This window comes from Bubalus bubalis, chromosome 4 (genome assembly GCF_019923935.1).
Source record: "Bubalus bubalis isolate 160015118507 breed Murrah chromosome 4, NDDB_SH_1, whole genome shotgun sequence".
NCBI lineage: Eukaryota > Metazoa > Chordata > Mammalia > Artiodactyla > Bovidae > Bubalus > Bubalus bubalis.
In genome coordinates, this window is record NC_059160.1 from 146,133,700 (window position 1) to 146,150,338 (window position 16,639).

Sequence of the window (16,639 nt, forward strand, 5' to 3'; positions counted from 1 at the left end):
ATTTTTTTGAACAGTGTTACTTGTTAGAAAGTTCCAGAGAACTAGCCCTTGCGGTTTACTTAGGTCACACTTTTGGGCATGTGTTCAGTATTTCTCATCTCTAATAGCTGCGTGACTGTTATTGAAGGGAGGGGATTTCTGTAACTAGTTATAATTTGGAAAGTATAGCTGTCTTAACTCTTGACAAAGGTAGGTAGATAATCCTATTAGTAAAAGAAGTACGGGAAGGGAGAAACCTAGATGACTGACTTCTTCCCCAGCTGCTCAGGGAAGTCAAGAATTCTCCTTTTTGTGTGAAGAATGTGGGATTATTCCCACTCAGTTCAGTTCAGTCGCTCAGTCGTGTCCGACTCTTTGCGACCCCATGAACTGCAGCACGCCAGGCCTCCCTGTCCATCACCAACTCCCGGAGTCCACCAAAACCCATGTCCATTGAGTCGGTGATGCCATCCAGCCATCTCATCCTCTGTCGTCCCCTTCTCCTGTTCCTACTAGACCTTGCTTATTATCCGAGGGGTCCTTTCTGGTCTTAAGAGGATGATGAGCTTCTTTTGCATTTTGACAGGTAACTTTGTGTACATGTGCAGAGTAAGTCATTTAGCTACTGACTGTAAGAGACTCTGGGAGTTCATTGCAGATTTGGCAAGATTATGTGCTCAAATTTGCGGAGTGCTTTCCCTCGACATCTGCCCTACTTCCCTCAGCCTGAGGTCATATTTACCAAGAAAACGCTGGCTCAGTGGTAAAGAATCTGCTTGCCAATACAAAAGACATGGGAGATGCCAATTCGATCCCTGGGTCAGGAAGATCCTCTGGAGAAGGAAATGGCAACCTGCTCCAGTGTTCTTGCCTGGAAAATCCCATGGACAGAGGAGAGTGAAGGACTACAGTCCGTGGGATTGAAAAGAGTTGGACACGACTGAGGGACTGAGCACGCAGTGTATCCCTCAGTCTGTACCTTTTGCTTGTTGAACTTAGTTTTGTGTATTTCAGTATTCTCTGCTAGGTTGAAGCTCCCCATAATGTCTTTTTTGATGTATTTTAGAAGAGCGGTGCTCAGAGTTAACAGTTGACAGAATCAGCATCTGTCTTCACTGGATGCCTGCTCCTGACCTAAATTAATAAAAAGTTTTCAACGACCATTTGGTAGTCTTTGGGGCTGCCAGCTTTTAGGAACTTGAATTTTCTGTGAATGCACTCTTAACAGCTGTGTTACATTGCATGGCTGTCTCCTCTCAGAGGCCAAGATTGTGTTCCAGTGATGGTTGAGGTGCTTTGCCCAAATAATCTAGTGTTAAGTGTAGAGCAGTCAGTCTTGTCAGGCCTGTGAACTAGTACTGAGAATGTATATCTGACTGTTGAGGCCTGACTGGAAGGGAAAGTGTGGACAGTTAAGCGTTTTGAGACGAACTTCTCAGATACTGGATCGTTTGACTTACATAGCGGAATTTTGGGGGAAGTATATGGTTTGCTTTTTACCTCCTAAGAAATGATGACTCATTCCCTTCAAACGTTTCTGTATCACACAGTTACCCTTGGTTGGTTGGAATAGCTGTTTGGTTTATTGCTCAATTTCTTTAATGACTCAAGGGAGTTTTCCCTTTGGGCTTGTGATCTATTTTTGCTGATAAACTTTAATGCCTTTTGAGGCTCTAAAGACAATAGTGTTTTCTTACCTGTTTACTTTATACTTTGAAGTTTTGCAGAATGTAATCTGAAGGAGAATCAGATTCAGTTAATTTTTTTCCTCCTATTTTTAGAGTAGAAGTAAAGTAAGAATAAGCTCTTAACTCTTTGGCTTTCTTCTCTATTTTAATTTCACGCCCTTATTGCAGTCTCAGTCATTAGAGTATGATTTGCTTTTAAGACATTAAGACAGTGGGTGGACTGGGTAAAACAGGTTTTTCTTTTCCTCAACAGCCCATTCCTGCTTTAAAGCTCTGACTTCGGGCTCTTGTGGAAAGACTATTTAGTGTTGAGTTGTGCGCTTTTACTAGAGGATTTTGGGCTACAGTCCATGGGGTTGCCAATAGTCGGACACAACTGAGCGACTAAGCACAGTAATATATTAACTCAATTGCTGAGTATTTCTTTTATCAAAGTAGGGGATGAGGAGAGAAGGGGCCATGTTATGGTATAGAGAAAGGGTTCCTAACCAAGTGAGGATGTCACTGTCACTGGGGGACATTTTCCAAAATATGTATTTCTGGGCTCCACTCTGTCCGTACAGTCCTGCAGGGTGGATTGTTCTGAGAAAAGCTCCTTGGGTGATTTTGGTGCCTTCTACTGGTTAGAAGTAATAATAACCATCCTTTCCCTGTAATGGAAAGGATGGTTATTATTAAGGAAAGAAGCACCATCCCTTGTGGGTCTGGAAATACCTTCTTTGAGTGATAGTAATTTTTAGAATGCTTCTTCTGGTGTAAGTTGTTAATTAAGAAATTTAATGGGGAAAAAATATCACTGCATAATTAGGAAGTTGATTAGGTGCAGTACTGTTTCTCAAAGAAGTTTTTTGGAGGGGACAGGGGGAAAGAAGATGTGGACGGTGCCATTATGCAAAGTTTGCTTACAGAGTCATGTTCTCTTGAAGGGATTCAGGGACTGAAAATGGTTAATATCACTGGGGAGATCTGTAGGTCCGTGCTGATAGGAAAGTAATTTGTGATGCAAGAATTCTGAGTTTCCTGGACTGAGATGGACTCTGTCACATCATAGTCCTGGCCTCGTGAAAATGTTAAGAAAATAAACCCTAAGTATAAAAAGCACTGAGATTGTGTTGAGTGGAACCTTCGTGTTAATTCCTGTGCTGTTACACAATCACGTTCTGAATTTAAGGAAGCCAGGAGGGAAATCACTCTAAGACACTGGTTTTAAACCTGAAGGTCATGATCCATTTAGAGGGATGTAGAATCAATTCAGTGGGCCAAACCTTTAAAAAGAAGGAAGAAATAGAAAAGAAATGTAAGTCTGTCACTAGTAATAAAGTATAAAGTATTTTGGAAATTTTTGTTTTGTTTTTATATCTTCTGTTGCTATATATGCGAGTTTGTGTTGTAAAATACATTTCTGTGGAACTGCATTGGGAAAGTTTGAAACTCAGTCTAAAAAGCAACAGGCCCTAAATTTACTATCTTTGCAGACTGCTATTGTCGTGGTCACGAAAGTGTCTTGCACCCTTGAAATGACACGGGGGGTGAAAAAGCTCAGTATTAGAATGCTACCAAGCTCCCAGACACTCCAGCAGTTGCCTTTTGTTTAATAATGCTTAGGATTATTGAATAAACCTTTAGATTGGAAATGGGATAAAGAGAAAGAGGAAGTCTGGTTACTTTTATCATTATTTGATAGCTTCTTAAAGTGCTTAATGTTTGAATCTTCACACTAAAGTTGATCTTTTTTCCTTTAATATTATACTTTTAAAAGATTTATGGTATTCTTTACTATTTTATATACATTCATTGGGCAAAGTGTTTTGTTTTTTTCCTCTACAAGAGTACATTTTCAGTTTTCTAACAAAGTATGAAGAAGAGAATGCTTTTTTGGTGGAAGTTTCACCAATACCAAGAAGATTCTTGCTTAATAGATCACACCCACACCCACCCCACAGACACATACACACAGACACTATTTAGTGAATATTCTGTGTCCCTTCTAGATACAGAAATAGAGGCACAGACAGGTGAAGTAATTTGCCTGGAGTTGTACAATAAGCTAGTGGCCTTCATAGATGACCATAGCTCTTCTATTTCCAGAGACACAGTGTAGAGATTAAGTTGGAATAAATAGAAGCCTCTGTAGTTGTGTGTTACCATATATCCAAGGTATATTCTACCCAGAGCATAGAGTATAGAAAGAAAATTCTGGGAATGGCGCTGGATTGTAATGTGTTTAGTACTCCTCTGCCTGTGCCACTGAGAATGAGGGCTGGAAAGAGTACTGGGTACTGTCGGGAGGCTTGGGTTCCTAGTCTCTGCTTTAACGCAAGCCCATCCGGATGAGCTTAGGCACCCTGTTCCACATCAGGGCCTCTATAAAATGAAAACGTGGGTTTGGTCTCTAAAGCTCTCTTCAGCATTTAGATTGCATGCTTCCCCAGGGCTGGTTTATTGCGTCAGAATCCAGCCTAGGGTTGGTGGTGTTTGCAAGGCCCTGAGGAATTGCGGCCTCCCGTTTGCTATCCAGGGAGAAAGCAAACATTACCCCACAGCCCTGTCATGCCGAGAGCTGCCAGTGTTGTGAGGTGCTCCTTCCTTGAGGACTGAGCCTAGGCTGTTTGTGGTGACCTAAAAGGACCCTGGAGTGAGGCCAGGACGTGTAATTTCTGTGACCAACTAGTTACCTATTCAGAAAACTTGCTAGGACCCGTCCAAGTACAGTAGCATTCTATCATTGGAATAAGAGAATATAGAAATACATCTCCTTAAAAAGTGTTTCTTTGTGCTTAAGGAGATGTAGTCAAAGACTTCAAATTCACGGATTCCCATTATCTTCTCAGAGCAATTACAAAGAAAGTATACTTCTGCTGAATATAATTTTGTAAACGTTAGCAAGGAATGCCTTTGTATTTTAATAGGCTTTTAACGATGGAATTATTAATAGTCAGCATTTGCTGATCCTTTGCCCTTTGCTTAATACTAGTATGTTACTTTTTTTGTTCAGTCAGTGCTATGATAACATCCAGTTATCTTCTGACATTTGGTAACCTCTTATTTTATGGGTGAACTAGGAATTAGAATCACCAGAGGGAAAACTGATCTGCAAAGCTGGAATGATGGTTCTCCCATTGTCCCGTTCATGCACACTTGTAACCATTTGGTTTTATCACAGCTTTAACACTAGAAGATGCTCTGTAATAATTGAAATTATGACATACCTTCGATGATGGTAGACTCCTCTGCTCTTTCTCAGGTCTCAGCCAGCACTGCCCCTGCTGTGCAGCATTGATTGTTGATAGCAACAGTGGGCTCTAGGGAATGGCCACCAAGAACTGTGGGGAGGGGGTTGCAAATAAGCTGTGTTTCTATGGATAGCCCTCTGGGGACCCAGGACTTGCCCAGTGCTAATTACTGTATGCCACAGCCTAATTGGTAAGGGCACAAATGTTTTCAGCAAACATTAGTTGAGCCATCCATCCTCCTCCTAAGCTTTCACGCTACTGCTAGAACATGGCATGTAGATTGCCAGCAGGAATGAAAAGCAGCAGCATGGTCTTTTTTTCACAATCTCCTCCACCTTCTTCAGTTCCCTCCCTCCCCTCTTCTTGTCTACCGCAGTTAATGCTGTCACTGCTTACCCAGTCTCTCAAACGAGAATTTGAGAATCTGGAATTATCTGTATGCGTCCCACTCCATACTTCCTATGTCTGATAAGTTACTAAACCCTGTTTGTTCTACTTCTAAAATTGTTTTTCAAATTGTGCTGTTTTTTGGCCCTGATATATAGCTCTTGTCAAACCCAGTTTATTTCTGTTTTGGACTATTTCAACAATCCTCTTAACTAAAATTTTTTGTCTCTATAATCTCTGTCCTGTTTCTATTCCTTTCCCATGAAGTTATCTTAGAAAAAAATTGCTCTCTTGATTAATAACCCATGCATTTTGTTTTGTTTTTAATTGTTCTTCAGTTTGCTTTTTTCTTAAACTCTACACCGTGTTCTGGAAAATTTTCATTGTGGCTGATTTAAATCTGTCTTTTTAATGCTGCTAAGTATGGGTATATAAAATGTATATGTTATAGTTTATTTAACTGTTTCTCTATCAGTAGATGTTTATGTTTGTTTATATTTTTTTTCTTTTGCTGTCACAAAGTGTATGTCCTTGAACATGCACATAGATACAAACAGGTAGATACCAAAAATTGGAATTACTGAGTCAAAATGAATGTACATTTAAAATGTTAATGCTGCTGCTGCTGCTGCTGCTAAGTCACTTCAGTCGTGTCCGACTCTGTGCAACCCCAAGGATGGCAGCCCACCAGGATCCCCCGTCCCTGGGATTCTCCAGGCAAGAACACTGGAGTGGGTTGCCATTTCCTTCTCCAATGCATGAAAGTGAAAAGTGAAAGTGAAGCTGCTCAGTCGTGTCCGACTCTAAGCGACCCCATGGACTGTTGCCTATCAGGCTCCTCCCATGGGATTTTCCAGGCAAGAGTACTGGAGTGGGTTGCCATTGCATTCTCCGTAAAATGTTAATAGATACTGACAAATCACTTACAAAAGTACCTGTCAATTTATGCTTCCAATCTGTGTTTTTTTTTTTTTTTTAAAAGATCATTTTAAATCCGGACCTAGTGTTCTCTTCCTAGCCTCAGTTCGCTTGTAACTTGATGTGTTCCCTCATTTACCTGGTCTCTGTCAGCCACTGTCCCAGCCTTTGTTCGGTACAGCCTGTCTGCCAGGCGCCATGCTGGGTGCTGAGGATGAATTCTGGAGAAGACAGAGTCCAGTCTCTGCCCTCATCTTGTGTGTGCTCTTACTGCACAGGGCTTTTTGCCATTCCCAGGCTCCCTGATGCACTTGCCGCTATTATTCTCTCTTCTGGGTATGAGTATTTGTTTTTTCTGCCTAGAGACTTTTATTTGGTCATTCTATAGATTTTATCCTCTTGTCTTGTCTTCCCCATCTTCCCACAGGTAGAGAGAGGTAGGGCTTCCTTAGTGATCTCTCTCTTAGCATCCTTTTTATAGTGTTTATCCTGAATAGTTCTGATTACTCATTTATTTATGCGTGTGCCCATGTGTGTCTGCGTGTGTATGTATGGGCCTCTCTCATTAGATTCTAAGCTTAGTAAGGGCAAGAACCTGCACTGTTGACCTTGATGTTCCCCCAGCTTAATGTCTTAAACACTGGAGAAGCTTCATAAATGTTGAGGAAGGGAATGAATGGCAAACTAAAGATGAACTTATTTTGTCTGGGGCACTCGGGGGGCTTGTGAATATGGCTGGGATCTGGTCAGTCTTCAGGTCCCCAACCGTGCAGGGAGATGAAGATCATGAGTCGACTGCACGGCACATTGTCATAAGCTCTGTGTTGAGGCACGAGTGAATTTACTCTCATGAGTTGGGTATTCTGGTGACTTTTCAGAGGAGAGGGTTTTTTTTTTTTTTTTTCTTGCTAGTGCTAGCTGTTGTGAATGATTCATGTCATAAGATACAGTTCCTTGCCTTAAGAGTTTTTGTCAAATGGGGCCTTAGAGCAGAGATGGGTGGACTATGGCCTATGGGCCAAACCTTGCCTGCTGCCTGTTTTTGTATAGCCTGTGAGCTAAGAATGATACTTTAATTTTGCAACTGTTTTTATAAAAAAAGTATTTTGTGATTGTGAAATTACATGAAATTCAAGTTTTAGCATCTGGAATTAAATTTTGTTGGAACACGGCTCCCTTCAAGTCTTCACCCTCTGTTTTGTGGCTGCGTTTGCTGTGGCCGCAGAGCTGAGTAGTTGTGACACAGACTGTTTGGCCTGTAGTACCTAAAATATTTAGCCTGTGGCCTTTTACAGAAACAGTCTCCTGCCTTTTGGGTTGTGTTGTTGTTGCTCAGTTGCCCAGTCGTGTCTGACTCCTTGCGACCCTATGGACTGCAGCATGTCAGGCCGTCCTGTCCTTCACCATCTCCTGGAGTTTGCCCAGGTTCATGTTCATTGGTGAAGCCATCCGGCCATCTCATCCTCTGATGTCCTCTTCTTCTGCCCTCAATCTTTCCCAGCATTGGGGATTTTTCCAGTGAATTGTCTGTTTGCCTTTTGGGTTAAAGAATGGGAAAGATTCAAATAAAGAAGAGAAGAAGAGAAAGACATATTGAGAGGATTAGTTTGAGTTAAGATAATGGGATAGGTACTTCCCTGGTGGTCCAGTGGTTAAGAATCCACTTCCTATGCAGGGAATATGGGTTTGATCCCTGGTCAGGGAACTAAGATACCACGTGCCGTGGGGCAGTTAAGACCACGTGCCACAACTGGAGAAAGCCTGTGCCCCTGCAGCGACCCAGTGCAGCCAACAAAGAAGACAGTAGGACAGTAAATCCTGCAGTCTTCTAGAAGTTTTAGACTGAAATGATGACCCAGCTTAACCTTTTATTTTACAGACAGAGGATCAAAAACTTTGTCAAAGTCCACGTGTCTGTTAAGGGGCAGTGTCCGCTGCAGTTCCTGGAGCAGAAGCTTTGTGGACTTTAGAGGACGATAAGATTACTGCTGGGGTAGGGCGACATCATGAATGGCCTTGCCCTTGAAAACATAAGGTTGAAAAACAAACTAAGAACAGACTTCCTTTCTCTCTCTGAAAGTAATTTTTTTTTTCTTTTGTATTTCTAGAAGGCCTTTGAGCCCTACTTTGAGATTTTGGAAGTATATTCCACAAAGGCCAAGAACTACGTGAATGGGCACTGTACCAAGTACGAGCCCTGGCAGCTGATTGTGTGGAGTGTCGTGTGGACTCTGCTGATAGTCTGGGTGTATGAGTTTGTCTTCCAGCCAGAGAGTAAGTATACTGCCTCCCTCTGTAAAGGTACAGTGGAGTGAACACCAGCTTTGGAACTCGGGGCTAATGGATTGGGCTAACCTGTTGCCTGGTTGGTTTGGTTCTGATTTTTTAAATCTATTTAGATAGAAAGGGCATTGCCTTCTGACTGGTAACGTTTTAATAGGACTCTTGTGTGACTGTAACTGTTCATGTTGATTTTTCTGGATTTGCAATTTACATTAAAACCCCTGAGACATTAGTCATCATAAGGATCCAGAGTGTGGCTCAAACCCTCTTCACTTTTACTTTCTTGCCTAGAACATAATTGTGTCACCCAGAGTTCTCCAAGCATGGATTTATTGCTTTCATTGTAGGCTTTTTTTTCAATAAAGATTATGTGAAATTAGAACAGCACCCATGCAGCGACCATGGGAATGTCTGCTGTGTGTCAGGCACTGCCATGCTCTAGAGATACCTCTGCTGCTGCTAAGTCACTTCAGTCGTGTCCGACTCTGTGTGAGCCCATAGGCGACAGCCCACCAGGCTCCCCCGTCCCTGGGATTCTCCAGGCAAGAACACTGGCGTGGGTTGCCATTTCCTTCTCCAATGCATGAAAGTGAAAAGTGAAAGGGAAGTCGCTCAGTCGTGTCTGACTCTAGCGACCCCATGGACTGCAGCCTACCAGGCTCCTCCATCCATGGGATTTTCCAGGCAAGAGTACTGGAGTGGGGTGCCATTGCCTTCTCCGAGAGCTATCTCTACAGTACAAGTAATACAGGGTCCCTGTCCTCTTGGAATTGAACCTCTGCTGTCAGGAGACAGTACCCTTTGAGCTTCCTGTGCAGGGACTCCGGCAGCCAGACTGATGGGAAGAGAAGGCCACTCCTCAGGGAGTGTGGAAACTGAGAAGTTTGTAGTGATCAGTTTGTCCATCTTCATCTTCCTAAGACCCCGCTCATGTTCCCTGCACCCCCACCCCACCCCCTACCACCTGGTTGTGTGTTAGCTCCTTACGAATTCTTCCCCTGTGGGCTGGGTTGGGTAAGTCAGCGGTAGGAGAGGTGATGGGCGTTCTGTACTCGCCCCTGCACCCCTTCCTCACCCACAGTAGGGTATCTGAGTTAGAAACATTGATGAGACTTCCTTATCATTTCCCATCTGTTTAAAATTTCCATTAACTGTTTGCTTCCCTGATAACATCTATTTGAAGAGGCTCTTCAACTGATATTTTTTTCTGCTTTTTTTCTTCTTCCCCTAGGAAAGTCAGCTTAGAGGCCAGATTCTGTTTTATCCCTTTACCATGATGACTAGCCAGCCATCCCGTAACACTGTGCCACACTGCCAAGTTATAGCAGAGTTAGCATTGCACTTAATTAAAGTAGAGGTGAAATGTCCTCAGTCTCTGCTCCTAGTGCTTGCAAGACTTTCTCATAAATTCATGACGGATTTGCTTCATCTGCTCCATGGTTTGGAAACAGACGCAACCCTTGTCCTTCTGCTCAGGCTTATTCCTTTCCTGGGAAGCATTTGATTCAGTGCCGCCCACCATTCTGTCTGATTCCAGAGAGTTCTAAGGAGTAGCAGTTCTTGCTTTTTTTATTGTGATGAAATATATAGAACATAAAATGTATCATTTTACCCATTTTTAAGTGGAAAGTTGTGACACTAAGAACACTTACATTGTTAGGGAGCCATCACCACCACCTTTCTCATAATTTTAGGCTCTGTGCCCTTGAAACTTGAACTTCCACTACTTTCTCTCCTCAGCTCCTGGCATTCACCGTTCTGTGTGCTTTTCCTTTTAAAGTGGTGCATTTGTAAATCTGAACTACAGATTTACTTACTCACTATCATAAGCATGTCTTCCTGTTAGAGAAACTATCTATTTACTTGGTCTTGGTCAGAGACCTTGGTCAGACCGGAGTCAAGGTCAGAGACCTTGAGGTTTATATTTCTTCAATATGCTGGGTATTAGCTTTAGGTATTTACTTGTATTTTCCATTGTGCAGCCCACAGTGCCCGTGTCCAGTTTGTTTAACCCATAGTAGCAGCTCTGAGGTCCTGGTACTTACCTACCTGCCTTTAGTGTTCAGAAACGAATGTGTCAGCTCTGAGCACGCCATGAGAAAACTAATACTAGCAGTGTGTTAATGGTGTGTGCCATCTAAATCTTCGTGAACTCCAAGCCATTGCATGGTTTTTAGTAACATTTTTTCTTACTATAAAAGCAGTACATTTTCATTGTATAAAATCAGGCAATATGATATACCATAAGAATAAAATTGACATCTTGTTACCTAGAGATAGCCACTGTTTATGTATCTGTATGTCTGTCTATGGCTTCCCAGGTGGCTCAGTGGTAAAGAATCTGCCTGCCAATACAGAAGACACAGGAGATGCAGGTTCCATCCCTGGGTTGGGAAGATCTTCTGGAGTAGGAAATGGCAACCTACTCCAGTATTCTTGCCTAGAAAATTCCACAGACAGAAAAGCCTGCAGGCTACAGTCCATGGGGTTGCAAATAGTTGGACATGACTGAGCAACTGATCATGCATGCACCCATCTCTTTCTGTATCTGAATTATACAAAATTAATTTTGTAGGTTGAAAATGGCTGAATATTGGCAATTTCATATTGCTTGAATACACAACACACTTTTTATTTTATAACTTCCAACTTGAACTTTAGACACGGATAGAAATGTCTTCCCTCCAGAGATCAGGAAATTTTGATAGAATTGCTAATTTTTTTAGCACCTTGCTCACGTAGACGTGTTCTGTGTATTAGTGAGCATCAAGTTCCTTTTGGTGTATTGCCCTAGAGGAGTCTAAAGTCTGACTAGTGATAAATTTTGCTGATCTTCAAATTCTGGGTACCCTTCTGAGGGAGAGAGGGTAATTGTGGAACACAGCATGGACACAGGTAGATAAGAACTAGACGCGGCAGGAGGGTAGGGCAGGGTTGGCAGTCTTCTAAGGCGTGATCTCCTTTTTACTTCTCTGTGGTTATCAGCTCACATCCTTCCTCATTGATGTTGGTTTTACCTGTGGGATTGTCTGTAGTTTATCAATAGACATCAGAGTTCTGTGGTTGGAGGAGGTTTCTAGCCATGGCACCTTGGGCAGTGCCCTTAAGCCTATTAGCCTGTTTCCTCGCAGTGAAATGGGCATACTCATACTGCTTTACCCAGTCAGAGAGTGCTGTTGTGAGGCTTGAGTGGCATCACTGGTGTGAAAGGAGCCAAGCGTTGTTCTTACACTGGCATTTCCTGTTTTATTACCTTAAAACATGCTCGCTACTTTTCTTTCTGGACCTCTGGGGGTTTTTACTGTTCTAAAGAATTAACTCTTATTGCAGTGTAGTTGCTTTGCACTGTTGTGTTACTTGCTGCTGTGCAGCAGAGTGAATCAGCTGTCCGTATGCATGTCTGTCTGATTTCCTCTCCATTTGGGTCACACAGAGCACCGTGCTGGAGCTCCCTGAGCTGCACAGTCGGTCTCACTAGTTACCTATTCTGTGCACAGTGGTGTACCTTCTGTTAGTCCCACTCTCCCAATTCTTGGCTTTTACTTTGGAGATACTCTTTTTAGGTCTTGACCACATGGTCTTTTCATTCTTAATTTCTCTGTGTCTGATCTGTATTCTGTTCTTTTTACTCTGTACCATGTTATCTCACAGATTTCACAAAATTATGTGTTCTCCTCCTCCCAGTCACATGAATGTACTTTCAGACACCTGATTCAGCTTGCTGATTTTTAGACTTCTTTCTACCTCATTAATTAATTGCTTCATCCATTAAAATAGGGGGTAGTTCTGAATCTTTACAGCTTTAACACTGTTAGAAATAATCAAATAACAAGCAGCTGAACCATCTAACACTAAATGCTGCTCGTTTGATGGATTGTTGTGGTGACATTTAAAAATACACTTTGGAAGAATTTTTAATAATGTAGAAATGCTGTAAATGAGAAGAGAATACAATATTCTGTGTACCGTAAGATTTCAGGACTGAAACGAAATACTCTAAAATTTAAGCAAAAAGTAACTGGTTTCAGCCCTTTGTCTTAGTCAGCCTGTGTCTTAGATATCTGCTTTTGACCCAGACATTTATAGAGTGTCAACCTCAGTGCTAGGCACTTAGGGATGCACCCTAGGCAAACACTGCTAGTAAAGATGCATAGCATCATTTAATAAATACCCGTAGGTGGTGCAGACACCTTTTTTGGTTGTTGAAAGCTACTTTTGGGCAAGGAAATTGGAATGCCCAGATCTCCTAGGAAAGCAGCAAAGTTCATTCAGTTCATGCCTTGTATCCTTGCAGAAAGCATAGGTCTAGATTCCTTTGAAACTCATTTGAGATAACTGAAAATTCTGTTGTGCATGTGAAGCAGTATAGAGTCCTAGGAGTCTAGGACTAGAAACACAGAGACTTCATTTAAATCCTTGCCCCATCACTGATATGATCCTCGGCCTTGAGCAAGTTATTAATGCTTTGATCCTCAGCTGCCCTTGGACAGTAGGCAGTGCCTTCTATGCCAGCCTCAAAATCTTGCTGTTGGAGTCAGTTGAGATACACTGAACGTGAATTCATTAAAAGGCATGACTGTGTGTTTAGATGCCATGTATTTATAATAATTGTAATTTACAGGATCAGGATTTCAGATTTGTCCTATGCCCAACAGAATGAAGTCTGATTGGTATCCATGATATCTGAAAGCCTTTCTAGGTCCAGAAAATGTTGTTGGGATATGTGTTGAATGAGAGACTAGAGCACAGATTCTGAGAAGATGCATGGGTTGGTCATTTATTTTGAGGCAGGGGAGAGAAGTGTTGGGTGCCTGGCAACTTGGGAAAGTAAGGAACTCTGCGGTATGCTTGGCCCAGCAGTTGTGTTTCTGGGAACTTATCCTGCAGATATGCTCTCATGCAGTACAGCATGTGTTACAAGGCTAAGCCATTTCAGCGTGGTTTGTAACAGCAGACATCAGAAACAACCTAAGTTTCCATCAGGAAAGGGCAGGTTAAATAAACTAAGGTACGTCCATCTAATGGAATACTCTACAGTTGTAAGATTGCATCAGGGAGCACTGGTCTTTAAAAGACTGCTGCTGAGTAGAACAGGTCTCGTGCAGCACTGGAGTATGCTACCCTTTGTGTAAAAGAGACAAGACAAGAACAAGTCTTCACTCTTGCTTGTATATGCATACAGAAACTCTGGAAGGGTATCTAGAAACTAGTAGTAGTCATACTAACCTGGGGGTAGGATGAAGGTCTGGGGGATAGATGAGAGTGTGTGTATTTTTTTGAACCATGTTATATTACTTGTTCAAAAATTAAAAGTTTTTTTGTTTTAAGAAACTTACCTTTGTAATCTGAAGGCAAGTGTGATTACAGAGGACATGCTGAATATTCAATAGTTCATACATTATGACTATCAGGTCATAATCCATGGGAATTTCAATAGAACCATTTGTTTCTTTTAGGTTTATGGTCAAGGTTTAAGAAGAGATGTTTTAAGCTTATCCGGAAGATGCCTATCATTGGTCGTCAGGTAAGCACAGTCATTTCACTTTTCCCTACTGCTTCCCTCCCCCATGATCATCACACCTCTTTCTATTTACTAAAACTAGGAGTTCAAGGGGAATTGGGTGCGTTTTGTCCCCCATCTCCAAGAAACATTTGACCACATCTGGAGACATTTTTGGATATCAGAAGAGGATGTGGGTGCTCTGGGCATTGAGCAGATGGGGGCGAGGGATGCTGCTAAACATCCTCCAGTGCGCAGGGCAGGCCACGCAGCGGAGACCCATCAGACTCACAACGCCAAAAGTGCCGCAAGTGAGAAGCGTGACGACACTCTTTCTCCACCATATTTGACCAGAGGAGAAAGGAGATGTCTGTTCAGGAAAACTTTGAAATTAGACAACCTGACAGAAGTGACAGGAAGCTTTGGAACAATATTTGGTGGTGGTGGTTTAGGCGCTGAGTCGTGTCCAGCTCTTGCGACCCCATGGACTGTAGCCTGCCAGGCTCCTCTGTCCATGGGGATTCTCTAGGCAAGAATGCCGGAGTGGGTTGCCAGTTCCTTCTCCAGGGGATCTTCCCGACCCAGGAATCCAACCCCGGTCTCTTGCATTGCAGGCAGATTCTTTACCAACTAAGCTACGAGGGAAGCGGAGCAATATTTGGCTGAGCTGAATTTAGATACTTAGCAGGGATTGAGTGCTTACATGGTTCAGGGTTGGCAGGCTTTCTCTGTAACAGGCTGGATATGAAGCGTTTTAGGCGTGGCAGGCCACGCCACATCTGTCAGCTTTTCAGCTCTGTCCCTGTGGAGGGAAAGCAGCAGTAGAACAATGGGTGGAGGAGTGGGCCTGTGTTGCAGCAAGAATCTCTTCATAGCCACAGTCCACACTCGGCCTGTAGTTTGATTAGGCCTGTAGTTTGCTGATCCCAGGTTCAGAAACTTAGAGAGCAGAGCTGTTCTCTTGCTGTTTGTTCATATCTGTAGTCTAGTCTATTCCCTTCACTGGCTCCTCTCTGACCTCACCCATGCTCAGGATGAGACAGTCGCCTCTGCCTTCCCACGGGTTCTTTATCACAGATGAAGACAAACAGGGCAGGCCCCTCTGCGAGCTCTAACGAAGGCACACGACCCTCGATGGCTTCATCTCCCCTGCCTCCCACCTTCCCCCTCAGCTTTCCTGCAAGCTTTCTTTCTTTTTTGGCTTTCAGTTCCTTTCCCCCTTTCCTGGCCAAATCAGAAAAGACGGCAGTTACTTCCAGCCTTTGACTGATGTTCATTCAGACCACTGTGTGAACTCTCCCAGAACTTTGTATTTTTAGGTTCATTTCCTGTGGGGAAGTGGAAGTAATAACGGCTGGAGAAGGAGAGAAATGAGGGCTTTTATTTGACCCTTAATCATATTAAGCCCTAAAATCAATCTGCTATAGTCCTTAGAGAACAAAGAGCAGGGGAGAAGAAGGATACAGAGGACAGGCTGATTACAAGGGAGAAGAGTGTTTCCCCTTATCATTTCCTGTATTTTTCCCCTGCCCTTATTCCTTACACTTTGCTCCTTCCATTTCTAATTTTGATACAAATGAATGCTGGGGTTTCAGAACCCATTAAATTTATATGATAACAGCATTGGAAGATACTATTTAATTGTGTTACTCAGTAAATACAACAGCATTGGAAGGTACTTAGAAAATGTATAATCACCTTTCAACTTTCAGATGCAGATTTTGAGGTGCAGAGACAAAAGTTACTTGTTTTGAGCGAGTGTGTGTGTCCCTCCTCATTCATTGAGCATCTGCTCAGTGTAGGTACCATTCTGGGTGCTGGGGACATAGTGTAGGACCACTTGGGAGGCCATGCCCTTCCCACATGGAATCTACATTTCAGTACTAAGGAAAGACAGAAAATGAATAAGGAAGCAAATACATACGAATTTCCCTTTAAGATAAATGCTGTGAAGAAATTAAAATGCAGTGGAGCTTCTGAGGCAAGAATTGATGAGGTGATTTGAGGAAGTGCTTGCTGTGCTTTCTCATACGCCTCTCATGGTCATTTTTGTCTGTTTTATTACAGTAGCATCATCTGTGTATGGAAGCCCAGCTTTCATAGTTCTGGTTACATTTATGCAGCACAGTTCTTTATTTAAATCTAAAAAATATCTTCATGTCCATCACATGCTGCCCTGGCATTGTCCAGGAGTGTGCCCTGGTCTTCCTGCCAGTGCCTGCCTGATAGACTGTTACAGACATGTTCTAAAGGAGGGGCTTTCCCTGTGGTTTTATTGAGGGCCACATCTAAGACCGTCTTGGATTCTAATCATCCACTGCTAGAGATGAGACAACCTAAATGCTTGGGATGAGACATCAAACTTTAGCAGACATAGGGCTGAAACCATGTCACTGTAACACACACAAGTCGTAATATGTGTAGCCACTCTTCCCTAAATCTGCAAACCAAGAGTCTCTCATTACCACTGGCAGCCTCTGCTGTGTTCTTCCTATCTGCTCTGTTCCTCCCCTCCCCTCTTACCCTAGCACTCTTCATTACCTTGATTTTCTGACTGTGATGCTTACAGATAAGCTTCAGGACAGGACTTAGCCCTGCCCCACCTAAGCTGTGTACTGCCTGAGTTTGTTTTGTTCACTGTATATCACTGC

The 16,639-nt window shown here is 42.7% G+C and overlaps 1 protein-coding gene across 8 annotated transcripts in view; it reads left to right on the plus strand.

Moving 5' to 3' along the window:
• The window catches only part of SGPL1 (sphingosine-1-phosphate lyase 1), a 64,418-nt gene that overhangs the window by 25,496 nt on the left and 22,283 nt on the right, over positions 1-16,639 (plus strand). For 7 of the 8 annotated variants that reach the window (XM_025284686.3, XM_045165548.1, XM_025284687.3 and 4 more), the window contains 2 exons: positions 8,314-8,479; positions 13,945-14,012. In XM_025284686.3, coding sequence (XP_025140471.3) covers positions 8,314-8,479; positions 13,945-14,012 — 234 coding nt within the window. Of the gene's footprint in view, positions 1-8,084; positions 8,199-8,313; positions 8,480-13,944; positions 14,013-16,639 lie in introns of all 8 variants that reach the window. The other variant, XM_025284690.3, reaches the window with a different exon arrangement.